This window comes from Megalobrama amblycephala, linkage group LG17 (assembly GCF_018812025.1).
Source record: "Megalobrama amblycephala isolate DHTTF-2021 linkage group LG17, ASM1881202v1, whole genome shotgun sequence".
In the NCBI taxonomy this organism is placed as follows: Eukaryota; Metazoa; Chordata; class Actinopteri; order Cypriniformes; family Xenocyprididae; genus Megalobrama; species Megalobrama amblycephala.
Window position 1 is genome coordinate 4,255,587 of NC_063060.1, and position 18,615 is coordinate 4,274,201.

General features: G+C 36.3%; 1 protein-coding gene across 3 annotated transcripts in view; it reads left to right on the forward strand.

The window, feature by feature from the left end:
* sirt6 (sirtuin 6) overlaps positions 1 to 18,615 on the forward strand; it is a 33,522-nt gene that overhangs the window by 12,092 nt on the left and 2,815 nt on the right. For 2 of the 3 annotated variants that reach the window (XM_048163334.1, XM_048163335.1), the window contains exons 3-7: positions 3,162 to 3,344; positions 3,932 to 3,991; positions 5,715 to 5,810; positions 6,194 to 6,274; positions 15,970 to 16,093. In XM_048163334.1, coding sequence (XP_048019291.1) covers positions 3,162 to 3,344; positions 3,932 to 3,991; positions 5,715 to 5,810; positions 6,194 to 6,274; positions 15,970 to 16,093 — 544 coding nt within the window. Of the gene's footprint in view, positions 1 to 3,161; positions 3,345 to 3,931; positions 3,992 to 5,714; positions 5,811 to 6,193; positions 6,275 to 15,969; positions 16,094 to 17,945; positions 18,113 to 18,615 lie in introns of those variants that run through there. The other variant, XM_048163336.1, reaches the window with a different exon arrangement.

Sequence of the window (18,615 nt, forward strand, 5' to 3'; positions counted from 1 at the left end):
AAATCATTCTAATATGATGATTTTCTGCTCAAGAAACATTTAATATTGTTATTGGAAACAGTTGTACTGCTTCATATTTACTTAATATTGTTAAAACAGTGATACATTTTTTCAGATTTCTTTGATGAATAGAAAGTTTAAAAGAACAGCATTTATTTGAAATACAATACTGTCACTTAGCACAAATATAATGAAATGATTAAAGCTTTTCTTCTGAAGAAAGAAATGAACGTTTGGAGTGATGTGAGGGTAAGTAAATGAAGACAAAACAACGTCGCACTGGTATTGCTTCAGGAGAACAGGTTAACATTTTTTCTGCAAGCATTTAAACAGCAGTGCACTGCAATCTCATTCCAATTTCCAAAATTGCACAACTATACTGCCTCCTGTTCTTAACACCGGCCTGTTTAGTCAGCTTTGTTGGTGTGCCATGCAGTATTTCATAAGTGGAGATCTTAGTGGGGACATATAGTCTGAGGCTCAGACGGCAAGCTCACAGACTGTTTACTGACCTTTCGCGTATAGTGCACATTCTGAGCTCAATTCTGATTGCCTGGCTTTATGCAGTTTTCAAGAGTCAAGGTGCTCAGGTTTAAATGCACAAACTTGAGTTTGCTTTAGGAAGAACTTAACACTGCATTTGTTAAAGTTTGTGATATGGAATCTTTGCAAGACAGTCAAAAGTTTCATTTGAGATACTTAGTTCACAAGAAATCCTTGAACAGACATGTATCTTCCACTTTGTTTTCATCCGATTTCAGATTTACCCACCCCTAAATGTCACATTAAGCAAAAGCTAACTGTGTTTGACGGTTTACATGTCAGTCAGACGCCCTCTTTCTGTCTAAGCGGGTGATTCTTGGCCAGAATATGCTTCAGTGTGTACAAGACTTTGATCAATAGCCTAAAGTCTGACTAGGACTTATTTAGGGGTTTATGCAGTACTTGAAAGAGCTTATCCAAGTTTAGTAAGAACAGAAAACTTTTGATAAGTCAGGCAGGGAAAGCTGCTGCATGCGTCTAACTAGGAAGGCATGAAAAAAGCAAACTGGATTTCAGAAGGATTGGCTGTTGTGTGTGTATGTGTGTGTGTGTGTGTGTTAATGCAAATTCCCAAGTGCACAAGAGCAAGGTTTCTGCTCGCAAGAGCTTGTTTAAGTGAACTTTTGAGTCTTCCCTCTTAGTAACTGCATCTGCAGTCATTAGAAAGCACAGTAACCTCCTGCTGTTCTCCATGATAACTAAAACCCCATCTTTGTCATCTGAGATTCCCAGCAGCTCAGCTCAGCAGTGCTTACTGAAATCACAGAGGGAGAGGAGGATCAGACCGGGGAACAAGGGTTGTGGAAATCCATAATCATTTTGTTTTTTCCCTCTCAAGTTCACTTATAATGTTAGCCAAGGTTTTTTGCACAGACGGAGTGTAGTTTTATATAACGGTTTTCAAACCTTACACCAAAAACCAAAACATGCATAGCACTGTAATTCTGGAATAATTTACATTTATGCATTTGGAAGATGCTTTTATGCAAATTACATTGCATTTCTCAAGTTATGGTATTTTATCAGTTCGTTTAATTGACTCTCTGGGATTCGAACCCATGACTTCGGTGTTGCTATTACTATACGCAGTAGCGTTCAAAAGTTTAGAATTTTTTTTTATGTTAACAAAATGCTTAGCTAGGTTGCATTTTATTTGAACAAAAATACAGTAAAAACTGTAATATTTGAAATATTATTGCTATTTAAAATAACTGTTCTATTTGAATATATTGTAAAATGTAATTTTTAATTATTCCAGTGATACAAAGCTGAATTTTCAGCATCATTACTCCAGTCTTCAGTGCCACATGATCTTTCAGAAATCATTCTAATTCGCTGATTTGCTGCTCAAGAAACATTTGTTGAAAACCGTTATGCTGCTTAATAAACCTTTTGTAATATTATAAGTGTCTTTACTGTCACTTTTTATCAATTTAATGCATCTTTGCTAAAAAAAAATAATAATAATAATATTTTTTTTAAACAAAACTTACTAATGCCAAACTTTTGAATGGTAGCATAGATGCACTTCATATAGATGCATGTTTGTATGTTAAAGGGTACCTATTATGCCTCTTTTCACAAGATGTAATGTAAGTCTCTGGTGTCCCCAGAATGTGTCTGTGAAGTTTCAGCTCAAAATACCCCACAGATCATTGATTATAGCTTGTCAAATTTGCCCCTATTTGGGTGTGAGCAAAAACAGTTTTTCTGTGTCCCTTTAAATGCAAATGAGCTGCTGCTCCCGCCCCCTTTCCAGAAGAGGGCGGAGCTTTAACAGCTCATGCTTTGGTTGCTCAACAACAACAAAGCTGGAGAATCTCACGCAGCCAAAATGAGGATTGTCAGTAACGGTGTTCAGCCTTACATTGTTCAAACTGGAGTCGACACTGATGGAGAGACTCAGGAAGGAGTTTTAGAATGCAAATGGATGTTTCTTAATGGTTTGTGAAGCAGTCTGGCGTAAAATGACGGCATGACAACAACACTCTACTACAACAACTCTTCCTCTTCTGTAAAGCAGCTCAACATGGCCTCACCCCCTTTGTTGCATGTTCCCAGGGGTGGGGTTTATGTAAATTTTGGGGTTTGTGATGTCACCAACCCAGGAAGAAGCTTGTTGTAGTCCCTACCAGCAGTTTGTTGTAGTCCTTAAAAAGCGATTTCTGTAAAAGAAAATATCTCCCTTTGCATTGAACTTTGAGCATCATAACTTTGCAGATGTGGTTTATGTCTCAAACAGTAACATTACACACTAACTAAAGTTAAAAAAGTGAAATTATAATCAAGTACCCTATTAATATGCACACGTCATTGTGCACAGATTTCAGAACTAGATCTGTTGGCAGTAAATTATTATTTTTTTTTTTTTCCACCCATACTTTTTAAGTTTGAAAGTAACAGTATGTTTTCAAAGTTCATTAAGGTCTATGTTTCAAAAGATCAAGGAACATTCAGTTTTTTATAATTTCAGTGAGCAGTACAGTCTTTCTGAACATTAAATGGGTCCATTTAAATGCTTAGACAGAATGTACTCCTCACTGAAATTGAGGCCAAGTGGCTGTATTTCAACAAAGGCATGTTTGTGATCACTGTGCTCTGATGTCTGTGATTATCAGAGGACCTAAAGGAGTGTGGACAATGGAAGAGAGAGGCGAGACGCCTCACTTTAACACCACGTTTGAGGATGCGCGTCCCAGCGTGACTCACATGGCTCTGCTACAGCTGCAGAGGGCGGGACACCTTAAATACCTCATCAGCCAGAATGTAGACGGCCTTCACCTGCGCTCCGGCTTCCCCAGGTAATGCTGGATATTGCACACAAAAATAGCAAAAGCTTTCTCAAACATTTGCAGTCTGATTGGCTGGCTTCATGCAGATCCCACATCTCTCATACGGTTTGATTAGAAACCGTTTTGACCTCTGTCCTGCATGTGATGTCAGATGTGTCATGCTGATTAGCTCTTCTAATTTTCCCCTCCCATAAGCGAATGCAATCAGCATGTCTTATTCTGATCAGATGAGTTGAATCTGTTCATATTAAATGTAGCATATTGACATGATGAATTGCCTATTATATTCAGGCAGACCTAATTAAAAGCCCTCAGTCTTCATATATTGTCTTTTTTATTAACGTTTTGTATTTAAATCAGGGTATTTATCTTACTAAAACTACCATTAAAAAAAAAAGTATCGCTATTTGGTATAAAATAAACGTTAACTGAAATAAAATGAAATGGCATATTACAAAATATTTATAAAAACTGTAATGGCATATGAATGATTGTCATCTTTTCTTTAATAGCTCCATTCTCTCATTATGAATTTTGATTAATTTCTCATTCTTCTCGTCTTATTGGCTTTGTTAATTTTTCTCTGTATCTGCTAGGGATCGATTGTCGGAGCTGCACGGGAACATGTTTGTTGAAGAGTGTGAGAAGTGTGGCAAGTATGTAATCGATCTCTCTGAACATGTTAATGAAGTCTGTCTGTACACGTCAAGACCAAGAATAATTGCATTTTCTGATGTAGTTTAATAAATCATTTACAGGCAGAAGACATTCAGAATGGATTTAAACTTGTTGCTGTGTTACTGGTTGCTAAGGGCAGATAATGGTATAAAAAAAACAGACTTTAACTCATTTATTTGACCAGCAGCATATAGTAGCAGAAACAGCCAAATAAAGAACATTTAAGGAATAATTTAAAGTGAACACAATGCCTCTAATATGTTATCTAAATGTAAATGTCTAGGGAGAAACACAATGAGTTGTATTAGCAACACTTCAGATTTTGAATATACAACCTCCAAAAGATAACCATTATTTTTTAATTCATTTTACATAAAAAAAAGAAAGAAAAAAAAAGCTTAAATGCCTTTTCTTTTTCTTTTTTTTAGATATTTGCATTGGAAAACAGGACAAAATTTTGAGCAAGATATTAATTAATTAATAATTTTGCATAGCATGCAACATTTAATGCAATAACTTTACAAATTTAAGACCTTCTGCTCTGATTTAAGACCTTTTTTAGGCTTTAATTTGTATAAAGGCGATTTTAAGTCTTTTTAAGACCAGCAGAAACCCTGTTTCCTATGATCTTCAGCTTTTTTTTTTTTTTTTTTACAGAAAGTTTTAAATGGCTTTAAAGTGTGTACTTTTGTATGTTAAAATACTTTCTCTTATCCCAGTTTAAAGCAATATTCCAGCTTCATTACAAGTTAAGTTCAGTCGACAGCATTTGTTGTTCATTACCACAAAAAAATAATTTCCATTTGTCCCTCATTTTTAAAACATGCATTGAAGTACTTGCAATGAATGTCAATGGGCCAATCTGTAAACATTAAAATACTCTTTCAATAGTACAGCAACCAGATAAACAATGTGTTAACATGATTTTAATATGGAAAAAAAAAAAAACATACTAACCTTTATATCCCAACTTTGTTGTCATTAACCCCTAAAAAGATTATTTAAACAGCTTTACATAGCTTAGTTCAAAGAATGTACACATTTTAATAGAAGAATTTATTTAAGTGATTTTATTATACATTTTACATTTCTGCTTCTAACTCCTCCAGAATTGGCCCCATTCACTTTCATTGTAAGCACTTCATTGTAGCTGATTTTGTTTTTTGTTTTGTTTTTTCAGAAAAAAATGCAATGAGTTATTATTTTTGTGGTAATCAACTTTATGCCATAATGCTGTTGTTGTTAATTAAACTTAAATTGTGCTGAATCCAGGATATTCCTTAAATGTTCAAAGACTTTAGAAACTTAATGCTGTGTAAGTGCTTTCACAGCATTTTTTGTTTGCGAAATTCACTAAATGCTAATTATTTTAACCTGGAGTGTATACACAATAAATCCTGCATTGTATCCTAAAATATATAATTCCACCAGTTTTGGACAGAAAAATAGCTAAAAAAAAACATTTTATTTACAGAAAAGTTTTTGGTGCTCAGCCCTAAAGCTGCCAAATTTACAGTCTCCAAACACATTGATTTCAGGTTTATTTTTCTAGTTCACACTGTATGTTTGACAATGAATAGGTGCAGTATTGATGCTGTGCTATTGATCACAGACACAAATCTTTATCAAAGGCGGCAACGGGTCGTGTGCAGGTTCTGTCACTGCCACAGCGATAAGCACTTGTGCCCTGGACTGTTTCAGGCAGTATGTTCGGGACACGGTAATTGGAGTGATGGGTCTGAAGCCAACCGGACGCTACTGCGATGTCACCCGTTCCAGAGGACTCCGATCTTGCAGGTGATTGCACCATTTTAGAGAAGTAGACCATAATCAGGTCCATCATGATTTCCCATGATGGTGGGAATTTCACAACTATGTACACACAAATCATTTCTACATGTTTATTGCTGTGAACTACCATAATTGAAACCCTGGGAATATCAGTCATTTTTAAACTGGTGTTTCCAGGCCCAAAAACCTATGAATTTTAATTATGAAATTATGCGCTGCTTTCTTAACTTGACATGATGAAGCACTCAAAGACATTCATCTGACGCATATAAACATAAAACAATTTTAAAATGGCTAGAACGCATCCTGCCCACGCGCCCCCTCAGATTTCTGTGCTTGTCATGAGCTATTTGTTCTGTCTCATCACTGTGTGTGTGTTTTCTCTGCAGAGGGAAGCTGATCAGCACTATATTGGACTGGGAGGACTCGCTGCCTGACAGAGACCTGAACAGAGCTGATGAGGCATGTAGGTAAGGAAGATGAATATCCCGAGACTGAGACTGAATGAGGAAGGTGTGTACTAACAATACAGAGAGAAGGACATTACATTTAGGGAATCAACAACGGTGCTCATTGAGAACAAGGCAAGCAGGTTGAGCACATTCGTTTGGTGATTGACAGGTGAATTTAGGAAATGCAATTCAAAGGCAGTTACTAGGTTTACTATTATGTATACTTTATAAGTATCTTTTGACCAGTTGGTGGCTGGGTTATTATAGTTAACTGAAACTATACTAACTGAAATAAACTAAAATATTTTATTTTAGCTAGTTGCCAAGGTAGCCTTTCATATTTTCATTTAGTTAAAGGTGCCCTAGAACTTTTTTTAAAAAGATGTAATATAAGTCTAAGGTGTCCCCTGAATGTGTCTGTGAAGTTTCAGCTCAAAATACCCCATAGATTTTTTTTTATTCATTTTTTTAACTGCCTATTTTGGGGCATAATTAGAAATGAGCCGATTCAGTGTGTGTGGCCCTTTAAATCTGGTGCTCCACGCCCCAAGAGCTCGCGCTTGCCTTAAAAAACATAAAAAAAGTTCAAACAGCTAATATAACCCTCAAAATGGATCTTTACAAAGTGTTCGTCATGCAGCATGTCTAATCGCGTAAGTACAGTGTTTATTTTGATGTTTACATTTGATTCTGAATGAGTTTGAGGCTATGCTCCGTGGCTAACGGCTAATGCTACACTGTTGGAGAGATTTATAAAGAATGAAGTCGTGTTTATGAATTATACAGACTGCAAGTGTTTAAAAATGAAAATAGCAACGGCTCTCTTGTCTCCGTGAATACAGTAAGAAACGATGGTAACTTTAACCACATTTAACAGTACATTAGCAACATGCTAACGAAACATTTAGAAAGACAATTTACAAATATCACTAAAAATATCATGTTATCATGAATCATGTCAGTTATTATTGCTCCATCTGCAATTTTTTGCTCTTGTCCTTGCTTGCTTACCTAGTCTGTTGATTCAGCTCTGCACAGATCCAGACGTTCTGCCCTTGTCTAATGCCTTTCATAATGTTGGGAACATGGGCTGGCATATGCAAATATTGGGGGCGTACACCCCGACTGTTACGTAACAGTCGGTGTTATGTTGAGATTCACCTGTTCTTCGGAGGTCTTTTAAACAAATGAGATTTATATAAGAAGGAGGAAACAATGAAGTTTGAGACTCACTGTATGTCATTTCCATGTACTGAACTCTTGTTATTCAACTATGCCAAGATAAATTCAATTTTTGAATCTAGGGCACCTTTAAACTTGCTATACTAACATAACTAAAACAAAACCGAAGTAAATGGCATATAAACATTAAAAAAAAAAAAAACTAATAAAACTGACAAAACACAACAAAATTGCTAAAAACGTATTTAAATGAAAATGGAAAATATAAAAATAACAAGTAAAACTTCATTCAAACTATTAATAAAAACAGTAGCAGTAGTAGTATCTCAATGACACTAAAATAACACTGGTTTGTGGAGCTGTAACCCAAATTATGTGGTATTCTCAGGGAATTGTGACGGTGATACTTGCAATGATTTGTGAAGATAAATAAATTGCAGTAATGTATGCAAATTGTTTCACATGACAGACATTAAAATTGACTTTGAAAACAGGACAATTCTTTTTTTCTTCTTTTTTGTTATGGAACGTTGTTTATTATAAATGATTTATCCAATTTTTGCCAACATGCCGATTTTAAAGAATCCGTATGAATGCGCAGAGAGATAAATCATGATTTAGGTTAAAGTATTGCAAAAGTAAAATGAATTTTGTATTTCATTTATACATTTATTTATATAGCCAAACTGCTACAGTGTGTTCTGGCAGTGATGCATTGTAAATTTGACCTCCCTTCCTGTATAACATCCTCAAAATTTCCCTTACAAAAAAAGAACTGCAGTATATTGAAGTACAACTGCAGTAAAACCTTCAGGGTTGTTGAAGTGTTGCATGCAAATTGTTTATGCTTGTAATTACTTATAGCCATTTTAATTTACAAGTATTAAAACTAGAACTAGAACTAGAAATCCTTAAGATACTCAATCTTTATCAACAGCATCAGATCCAGCTTAATTATAATACGGCGAATGTACTGCAGTCTCACAAAACTCGACACACAGACACACACACACACACACATACAAAACAATCACACAAAACCAGCTGCACATCTGACCCGTGAGTCGTGACTGTCCTCTGGGCTTACACATGCTTTTTTAAACCCACTGGAGTTTGAAGGAAAATAAATGTGAATTTGGAAGTAGGCATTGCTTGAATATGGTTTTTTCCCCTTTCTTTTTTGTAATTCACAATAGTTACAATTTGAGTTCCTCCAGTGATTTATTGATTTGTTTCTTTAGGCTGTCAAGAGTTTGCTTTAAGGCATAAGCTGCATGTGCCTTCCTGTAATATAACTTTAGGGCTTTTCACACTTTAAATAGTTAACCCTGGGTCATTCTAATCCCCAGGTAAGTGGAATCCTGGGTTATCTTGCTTCACGTTTCACACTGCTCATAATTTACCCAGGGTTAACGATTAATTCTGGGTAATCATGAATCTTTTACACTGTACATTACCCTGCGTTAACGTTCTTATTTGCATATTTGCGGTGTCACTGTCATTGCTCCGGAGCAGGGTTTCAAAACCCTGGGTAAAAAGCAGTGCTAGCCCTGCTTCTAAATTCTAAATGTGAAACGTTCCTTTACCTGGGGTTAAAAGCGGTGTTTAGAACGAAGACATCCCAGGGCTTAAGCGCAGTGTGAAAAGCCCTTTTGTTTACTAGTTTACAAGATCACTCAATATTACATGATTTAAGAATGAGTTTCTTCATATAAAAACATTGGGATGTGTGTTATTAATGGTGCTTCCTACTATAAGTAGTACATACTATTGGTCATACTTGGGATTAGTGACATTTTGTATAGGTAAACATTACTCTGAAGTCCAGTTTCTAGTAAAATTTGATAGTTTTTATTGTTCGATTGGTTTGTCTTTATGTTTTTGTATTTCATAATGTGATGCAGCTTGTAGTTCTTTAATATTATGCTTATAAACCTCTGATGTCCCCAGAGTGTGTATGTGACATTTTAGCTCAAAATACCCCACAGACAATATTTTATAGCATGTTAAAATTGCCACTTTTTGGGGTTGAGCAAAAACGCGCCATTTCAGTGTGGTCCCTTTAAATGCAAATGAGCTGCTGTGCTGACCTAAGAGGGCGGAGCTTCAAGAGCTTGTTCTCCCCTGTCAAGTTTCAGTCAGGACACACTATAATGTCAGAAACTGTGAATATATGCTATGGCAAGCCGTTTTGACTTTTATTCATTCTCAGGATATGAATTCTTGATATCAACAATTCAGTTTTCACTAGTTAAAATGCTAATTCTTGATATCAGGAATTACATTTCCACCAGTGATGCGCGGGTTGATCCAAAATGAGTGGGTGCCTGCGGTCACCCGCGGTTACGAGTCATCCAAAAATATTTTTAATGATATTCGGGTCGCGGTCGGTCGGGTCGTTTGAAATAAAGATGCCAATTAAACCTTTGTAATTTTCAGTTTTACTTACTAAAGGTTTCAGTTTTACTTTCATGGGTATTTGTGAACATTTATTTATGGATAGCTATTGTAGCCTCAGTCTTTGGCTTAGCCTACCTGTTTTTGTTCGTCTAAAATGCATTAATAAATACTTTATTAACATATTCTATCCCTGCATTTTGTGCTTGTGAGAGCTTCAATTGGGCATTCACGTGGCGAAATAGCCTAAGCCTACTAATACAAGTGGGAAATCCTTATTTACCTTTTGAATGTTGAGCGTTATTAACTTTTGAATAAATGCTGACGCGGGACAAAATGCCCGATTTCCCAACACGTTGAACTGAGCAATGCCATTGTACCATTTTAATAGGCTACTTTTAAACGCATATAGCTCATTAATGTCAGTTTTATGTATTTTCTGAGAGGGGGCGGGATTTTTGTTGGGAAAGTCGGGGGAGAGACGCACACTTCGTTTAGACTGGATAAACACATGCAGCATCTTAATTGTTAAGAAAATGAAACGAAATAAATGAATAAATCAAGCCTTTATTACATAACACTAGGCTATATCATACAACATTCAGAAAAAGAACAGTTTGCGCTCCTAAGGGCTTTCACACTATTCCAAACGTGGGCCTTCTCTCAGTTGACCTGCTGATTAATTCTTCAAGCAAGGTCGAAACATAAACATCGCATTCATCAATAATATGCATCTAGACAGCTGAAATGGAAAATGATGGGCCGCCTCAAGAACTGCCTGCTCTCGCCACTGCACCTCTGAGCGCACCACGTCAGGTCCTGAAACATTTCTCTCCTCCACAGTCTGGATTAATGGATATTATTGGGCAGGGAGGCTGATGGGGGGCGTATGGGAGGGGGGCGGCCACACCCCCCCACACCCCTATTTCTTACGTCTATGGCCCAATGACGCTACAATAAGCATTTACTACTTAAAAAAAAAATGCGGGTCAGGAAGCGGGTCGGGTACAATATTTTCCTTTTTTTTGCGGTCCGGGTTAGTTGCGGGCGGGTTAGTTAAAAACGTCGGTCGGGTGCGGGTTGTTTATACATTGACCCGTGCATCACTGATTTCCACTAGTAACAATGGCAATTTTTGGTATCAAGAATTACATTTCCACTAGTAACAAGGTAAATTTTTTATATTAATTTTCCACTAGAATTCTTGATATCTGTAATTGTATTTTCACTAGTGAAATGTCACCATAGGCTGCCATCCAAATTCAATTGTTGATATCAAGAATTGAGTTCTGGAATTGATGTTCCAGAAATACATTTTCAGATATCAAAAATGAACATTTTTACTAGTAGCAATTCAATTGTTGATTTCAAGAACTGACATTTCAACTAGTGACAATTGAATTCTTGATATCAAAAATTCGCATTTTACTAGTAGCAATGTAATTATTGATATCAAAAATGACTATTTTTACTAGTAAGAACTGCATTTCTGATATGTGAAATTGGAATTTCAACTAGTAAGAACTCAATTCTTGATATCAACAATTGAATTTGAATGGCAGCCTATGGTGACATTTCACTAGTGAAAATACAATTACAGATATCAAGAATGCTACTTTTTACTAGTGGAAATTCAAATGTTGATATCAAGAATGAACATTGTTACTAGTGGAAATGTAATTCCTGATATCAACAACTGAATTGTTGATATCAAGAATTCATATCCTGAGATGTGAATAAAAGTCAAAACGGCTTGCCATAATATGCTGCACGGAGATAGAACAGGTATATTTTAGTTCAATTACAGTTATAACTTATATTGTCTTCTTTTTATCCACTATATTAGTACAAGCCAGTTTACCGATGAGTTTTATGACGGTTATTGTACTTCACACAAAATATGAAGCGTCTGTTTTCACACTAGAAAATCACTGTAAGAGCTTAATAAAACACAGTGCAAATGTGCATTAAAATATTATCCATAAACTCTCTCTCTCTCTCTTTCTCCCTTGCATTATCATCAAGATACACAGTGAAGTACACAGAAACACTCATTAGAACTAACAAATATATACATTATGCCTTTTCGGGTGGTGCTTAATAAACTGGTAAACTTTATCCATAAATCAACTCAGATGAACTGTGATAAAGTCCCCTCACCTTTATTACTGCCGTATCCAGTATCACTCTGGAGACTTTATGTTTCGTATTGTCCCTTTGTATTGACATTCTTCACAAAGCAATGATTTGCGCAGACATAAACAAATTTCGGAGCATTTTCTTCAAAAACAAAATGAATCCACCTTGTCTTCAGCGGCTCAGATTTAGGGAGCAAATGGAAAGAGCTATGTGGATGAATCCATCCAGCTACAGAACACCTAAAATGCCTGGGAGACATTCTCATCAGTGCAGCAATGGCGGACTGTGGACTTGCTGTGAGCTCGCTCAAGGCAGTTCTATGTTAAAACGGCAGTGTGGCTTTTGTGACTTTACATTGCCAGGGATCTGGAAACTGCTTGTTCTGAGACACTGCTTATGATTTTATGATTTATGGGGATTTTTTTTTTTTTTTTTTTTTTTTTAAAAAGGAGTGGTTAGATTTTTATCATCATAGGTTGGTTGTGTACATACACTGCCAACACACATTTATGTCCAAACACCATGCAAAAGTGAATTTTGCATAATAGGTCCCCTTTAACAGCTGATGTCTTCAACTGCAGGTCAGGTAGATATAGATTCGATAGTAATCCAGGCACAAAGGAATTTTGCATGAGGGCAAAAGATTACCCCTCGCAGGGTTTAGTGTTGGTAATGCGGATTCACTGTATTGACCAACAGAAAGCTGCTTGGTTTGAAATTGAGTAATGTGTGAGCTGTGCTTCATACATCATTATTGACAATAGACAATGACCTTTTTTGCTTGCAAAATGTATTTGAAATGTGACCACACCTTTTTAGATGTATTTCAAATGTGTTTTAGGCAAAAGCATGCCTAAGCATGTAGTTTTCACAGTGGACGCACAGTATTCTGGGATTGATGGTGTATTCAGGTGAAATCAGGACATGCCGAAATCACATGAGAAGACCAATCAGACTCCTGCAAGCTCCTGTTCAGGCTTAAAGGAGATTCGTAATTCTCACATTCACTGATTTTCACTCTTTCAGTTTTCTCTCTCATGGTCTGAGGTCACTTGTGGTTTCTTTAGAAGAAAACTTGTATTTTCTTAGCCTTCTGCAATAATTCATTTTGTAAGATGTCTGGATTTTTTTGTCTGGATTTTCAACCAATCTCTCTTTTACACATGCATTCAGAAAGTTGCTCTTCATCTAAGTCATAATAGTTAATGGAAATTTAATGGAGCTTTTAGTGAACCAGCATTCTTTATCTTGTAAACAGCTCTTTTATTAATATTTAATCAAATATAAGTATTGTGCGGTTTCTTTTGAATCTTGTACTTTATAAAGTTAATGCCATTCAGATGAAAAGAGATTTCAGGAGTGATTAAAGGTACAAGGTCATTGCGCTATTACAGCTTTGCTCATTTTACAGTTCAGTTCAGGTCTGTGAAAATCTTATAGCCTTTTCCCCACTACTGTTGCATTTTGTGTTCGTAATTAAATATTTTCTAAAATGTCAGGATAGCAATGACATTTATTTAGGAGACAAAATGGTCCATCCAACAACTGACTAGTCAGACATTTTGACCCATTCTGCTTGATTCAGAATTTTCTTTATTTTTTTAAATACTGTATTTCAGCTCAAAATCTAAAAAAAATGTTAAATTATTTAGTTGATAATTAAAGGATTAGTCCACTTTTAAATAAACTTTTCCTGATAATTTACTCACCCCCATGTCATCCAAGATGTCCATGTCTTTCTTTCTTCAGTCGAAAAGAAATTAAAGTTTTTGATGAAAACATTCCAGGATTTTTCTCCTTATAGTAGACTTCAATGGGCACCAAACAGTTGAAGGTCAAAATTAGTTTCACTGCAGCTTCAAATTGTTCAACACAATCCCAGATGAGAAATAAGGGTCTTATCTAGTGAAACCATCACTCATTTTCTGAAAAAAATTGAAAATTATATAAATTTTAACCAGAAATGCTCATCTTGAACTAGCTCTCTTCTTCTTCTCCTCTATTAGAATTCCAGCAGTGTAGACGCTGCTAAGCGTATTACTGCCCTCCACAGGTTTTGAACTAATTTTTATATGCAATATGCTAGTTCAATAGCCAAACGATTGGCCCTCTGGCTTGTCAATCACTGCCATTACGTTCCTTGTGCGAGACATGCGCGGATTGGCCCTCTGGCTTGTCAATTACTGCCATGACGTTCCTTGTGAGAGACGTGGGCAGCTGCGCGCTCAAGTAACTTTCCACACTCCACAGGCACCACATGAAATGTTTTTGTCAGGAGACAGGAGTAACAACTGCAGATTATGAGTTACCTGCGGTGAGTCCGACATAATGAATCCACTAATATGACACAGCGAATGCCGGTGGTAAACACTCGTGTTCCAGTACTCGTGCATGGGTTTTGGGAGGCGTTCCCTCGAAATGAGCTGTGAAGGAGGGGGGTTGTTCTTATGCATGCGCTCATTTCAAAAACTCAGTAACAGTCTTTGGTTTCTCAGTCATCGAAAACAACCTCTGTAGTACCTTTTAAAGGTGCCTTAGAATTAAAAATTGAATTTACCTTGGCATAGTTAAATAACAAGAGTTCAGTACATGGAAATGGCATACAGTGAGTCTCAAACATCATTGTTTCCTCCTTCTTATGCAAATCTCAACATAACACCGACTGTTACGTAACAGTCGGGATCATTAATATGTACGCCCCCAATATTTGCATATGCCAGCTCATGTTCAAAGCATTAGACAAGGGCAGCCAGTATTAACGTCTGGATCTGTGCACAGCTGAATCATCAGACTAGGTAAGCAAGCAAGGACAACAGCGAAAAATGGCAGATGGAGCGATAATAACTGACATGATCCATGATAACATGATATTTTTAGTGATATTTGTAAATTGCCTTTCTAAATGTTTCGTTAGCATGTTGCTAATGTACTGTTAAATGTGGTTAAAGTCACCATTGTTTCTTACTGTATTCACAGAGACAAGAGCCGTCATTATTTTCATTATTAAACACTTGCAGTCTGTATAATTCATAAACACAACTTCATTCTTTATAAATCTCTCCAACAGTGTAGCATTAGCTGTTAGCGATGGAGCACAGCCTCAAACTCATTCAGAATCAAATGTAAACATCCAAATAAATACTATACTCACATGATCCGATGTATGCATGCAGCATGTATGACGGACACTTTGTAAAGGTCCGTTTTGAGGGTTATATTAGCTGTGTGAACTTTGTTTATGCAATAATGGAGTCGAGAGCTCGGGAGGGGGCGGAGAGCGCGAGCTATTAAAGGGGCCGCAGCCTGAATTGGCGCATTTCTAATTATGCCCCAAAATAGGCAGTTAAAAAAATTTAATTAAAAAAAAATCTATGGGGTATTTTGAGCTGAAACTTTACAGACACATTCAGGGGACACCTTAGACTTATATTACATCTTGTAAAAAAATGTTCGATGGCACCTTTAATGACTTTTTTTTTTTTTGCCATTACAATAATGAGAATTTGGTTCTTAAGATCTGAATTCTTTCTATATGTGAAATATAATTTCTTACTTTCTTTCTTTTGTCTTTGAGCCGAAATATGACTGAAACATGTTCTTTACAGGTTTTGCATATTAATGATACAAATTTGCATTAATAAATGATGATGAATGGAATCAGAGAAGAAACTGGGTAGAAACAGCAGAAGGTTTGGCTTAATAGTTTATTTGCAGTATATAATGAGCACTTGAAGGTTATAGAGTTGTTAAGCCTTTTATTGGTCTTAATGGAGCAGAAACGGATCATTAAAAGGATAAACACATTTCCACAATGTGATTGCTGAAGCTATTCAGACTGAAACGTGACATTTGTGTGTGTTCATTATGACTCAGATGGCCTGTGGGTGTACCGACAGAGGCTGAGACTAATGTGAATGTACCTATTCACCAATTCTGAGAAGAGAACAACAGACCCTAGCAGGTGATATTGTGTGTGTGTGTGTGTGTTTCCACAGGCGAGCCGACTTGGCCTTGACGTTGGGTACATCTCTTCAGATTAAACCTAGTGGAGATCTTCCTCTTCTAACCAAACGTACAGGAGGGAAGGTGGTTATAGTCAACCTTCAGCCTACAAAACATGTATGTCTCACCAACACTCAAAATGCACAAACATGTTTTGACTATTTTACGTTTTTAGCATATGATGTCTTTTGAAATTAATTGTCAAATCTCACTTGATGAGCACTGTTTGTATAACAGTGTTTAATAGTCACTTGCATTACTGTTCAAAAGTTTGAGGTCGGTAAGATTTTTAAAGAAATTACTACATTTATTCAGCAAAGACGCATTAAATTGACCAAAAGTGACCGTAAAGACATTTATAATGTTAGAAAAGATTTGTATTTCAAATAAATGCTGTTCTTTTGAACTTTGTATTCATCAAAGATGAAAACATGTATCATTGTTTCCACAAAAATATGAATCAGTACTACTGTTTTTAACATTGATGATAATCAGAAATGTTTCTTGAGCAGCAAATCAGCATATTAGAATGATTTCTGAAGTATCATGTGACACTGAAGACTGGAGTAATGATGCTGAAAATGTTGCTTTAAACACAGGAATAAGTTACATTTTAAAATAGAAAACGATTTTTTAAAATTGTAATAATATTTCACAGTATAATTGTTTTTACTGTATTTGTTTGTACTGTATCTTACCGACCCCAAACTTTTGAGCAGTAGTGTATTAGAATCAATTTCAGTTAGTATTCTGACTATGCAGACAGCAGAGTCTTTATCTTAGTCCTCACCCACACTAAAATGCATACACTTACACAAACACATTTTAGTTTGAAAGTTTGAAATCTGTCAGCATGTGCGAGCTTGAACACACAGCATCACACGCTCAAATTTGTGTCCTTCAAAAGCACAGCTGCGCTAAACCCTTTCTGACCATTCATTCTCATTATTAAAACAATTTTGATTAAGAAGCTTTGCAGCTTTGTCAGAGTCGAGATGGGTTTTCTCTTAAGCTCATATCATCAGTCTTTCGTTTCCTTTCTGATCTCATCATGTGGCTTGAATGTTTTTATTGGATTAATCCTATTAATTTTAAGACGTGTTATCGGCCCATGTTTGAGTCATGTTTCATCTGAAGGTTATTTTTTCCGACTTGCCTCATTGATTCCACTTCCTGTCAACATCTCATTTCCCAAATTGGATTTGTTTTTTATAAATCTTGTTTAAAATTCAAAGCCTGACATATATAGGTGTTATTCCACATGTCAGATTTTGGGTGGGGGTGTTTATGGTATTATAGCTGCTTAACATGTAAAGAAATAGAATTTGACATTTTTTGGGCAGTTTTGTAATGTTGGTAATCTGGCTCTGCTGTGTTTGATTAAAGTGTGCATTTCACACAGACTGGCTAGAGAATGCAAAAAAAGAATGAAAGAAACAGGCGAATAATTTTCAAGGAGCACATATACACTACGGTTCAAAAGTTTGGGGGTGTTAAAATGTTATTATATTATATTTTAAAAAACTGTAATATTTTGAAATATTATTACAATTTAAAATGGCTGTTTTCTAATTGAATATATTTTAGAATGTCATTTATTTCTTTGATCAAAGCTGAATTTTCAGCATCATTACACCAGTCTTCAGTGTCACATGATCCTTCAGAAATCATTCTAATATGATGAATCCTGCAGCAACCCAAGAAACATTTCTGATTATTATCAATGTTGAAAACAGTTGTGCTGCTTCATATTTTTGTGTAAACGTGATACATGTTTTTCAGGATTCATTGATGAATACAAAGTTCAAAAGAACAGCATTTTTATTTTAAACAAATCTTTTGATCAATTTGATGAGTCCCTGCTGAATGAAAATATGAATTTCTTTAAAAAAAAAAAAAATCTTAGTGAACCTAAACTTTTGAACAGTAATGTATATTATTTTTCAGAAAAACAGTTCTGTTTATTCAGGGAATTTTGCATCTCAGTCGCACTCTTAAAAGTGCAATAAGAGATTTCAGAGAAACGCTGTTGAAAGTGGATCAGACTGAACAGCACAACACACTTGTAGCCAATCAGCAGTATGGGGCGTGTCCACTCATGAGTGGGGAGGAGACAGAGTGAGCCAATCAGCAGTATGGGGCGTGTCCACTCATGATAGGGGGAGGAGAGAGTGAGCCAGTCAGCAGTAAGGGGCGTGTCCACTCATGATAGGGGAGGAGAGAGAGTGAGCCAATCAGCAGTAAGGGGCGTGTCCACTCATGATAGGGGGAGGAGAGAGAGTGAGCCAATCAGCAGTAAGGGGCGTGTCCAATCATGATGGGGGAGGAGAGTGAGCTAATCAGCAATAGGGGGCATGTCCACACATGATGTGGGAGGAGACAGAGTGAGCAAGAGGGAGATGTGAAGAAAGACTGTAGAAAGAGAGATGGCTGAGAGACATTACAAAAGAGAAAGGATCAGAGGAATATCACTGGAAAAAGAAGAGTTATGATCAGGCAAGAGCTTTAGGATTTGCATTAATATTAGAGACGCTTTCCAGCACTGGAGAGACCTAAGTGGGAAGGCCTGAAAATGGATTTTGTGCATTTTGGGGGCGGAGCAATGAAGGGAGGGGTGTGTTTGTTTGGGTACTTCTAGT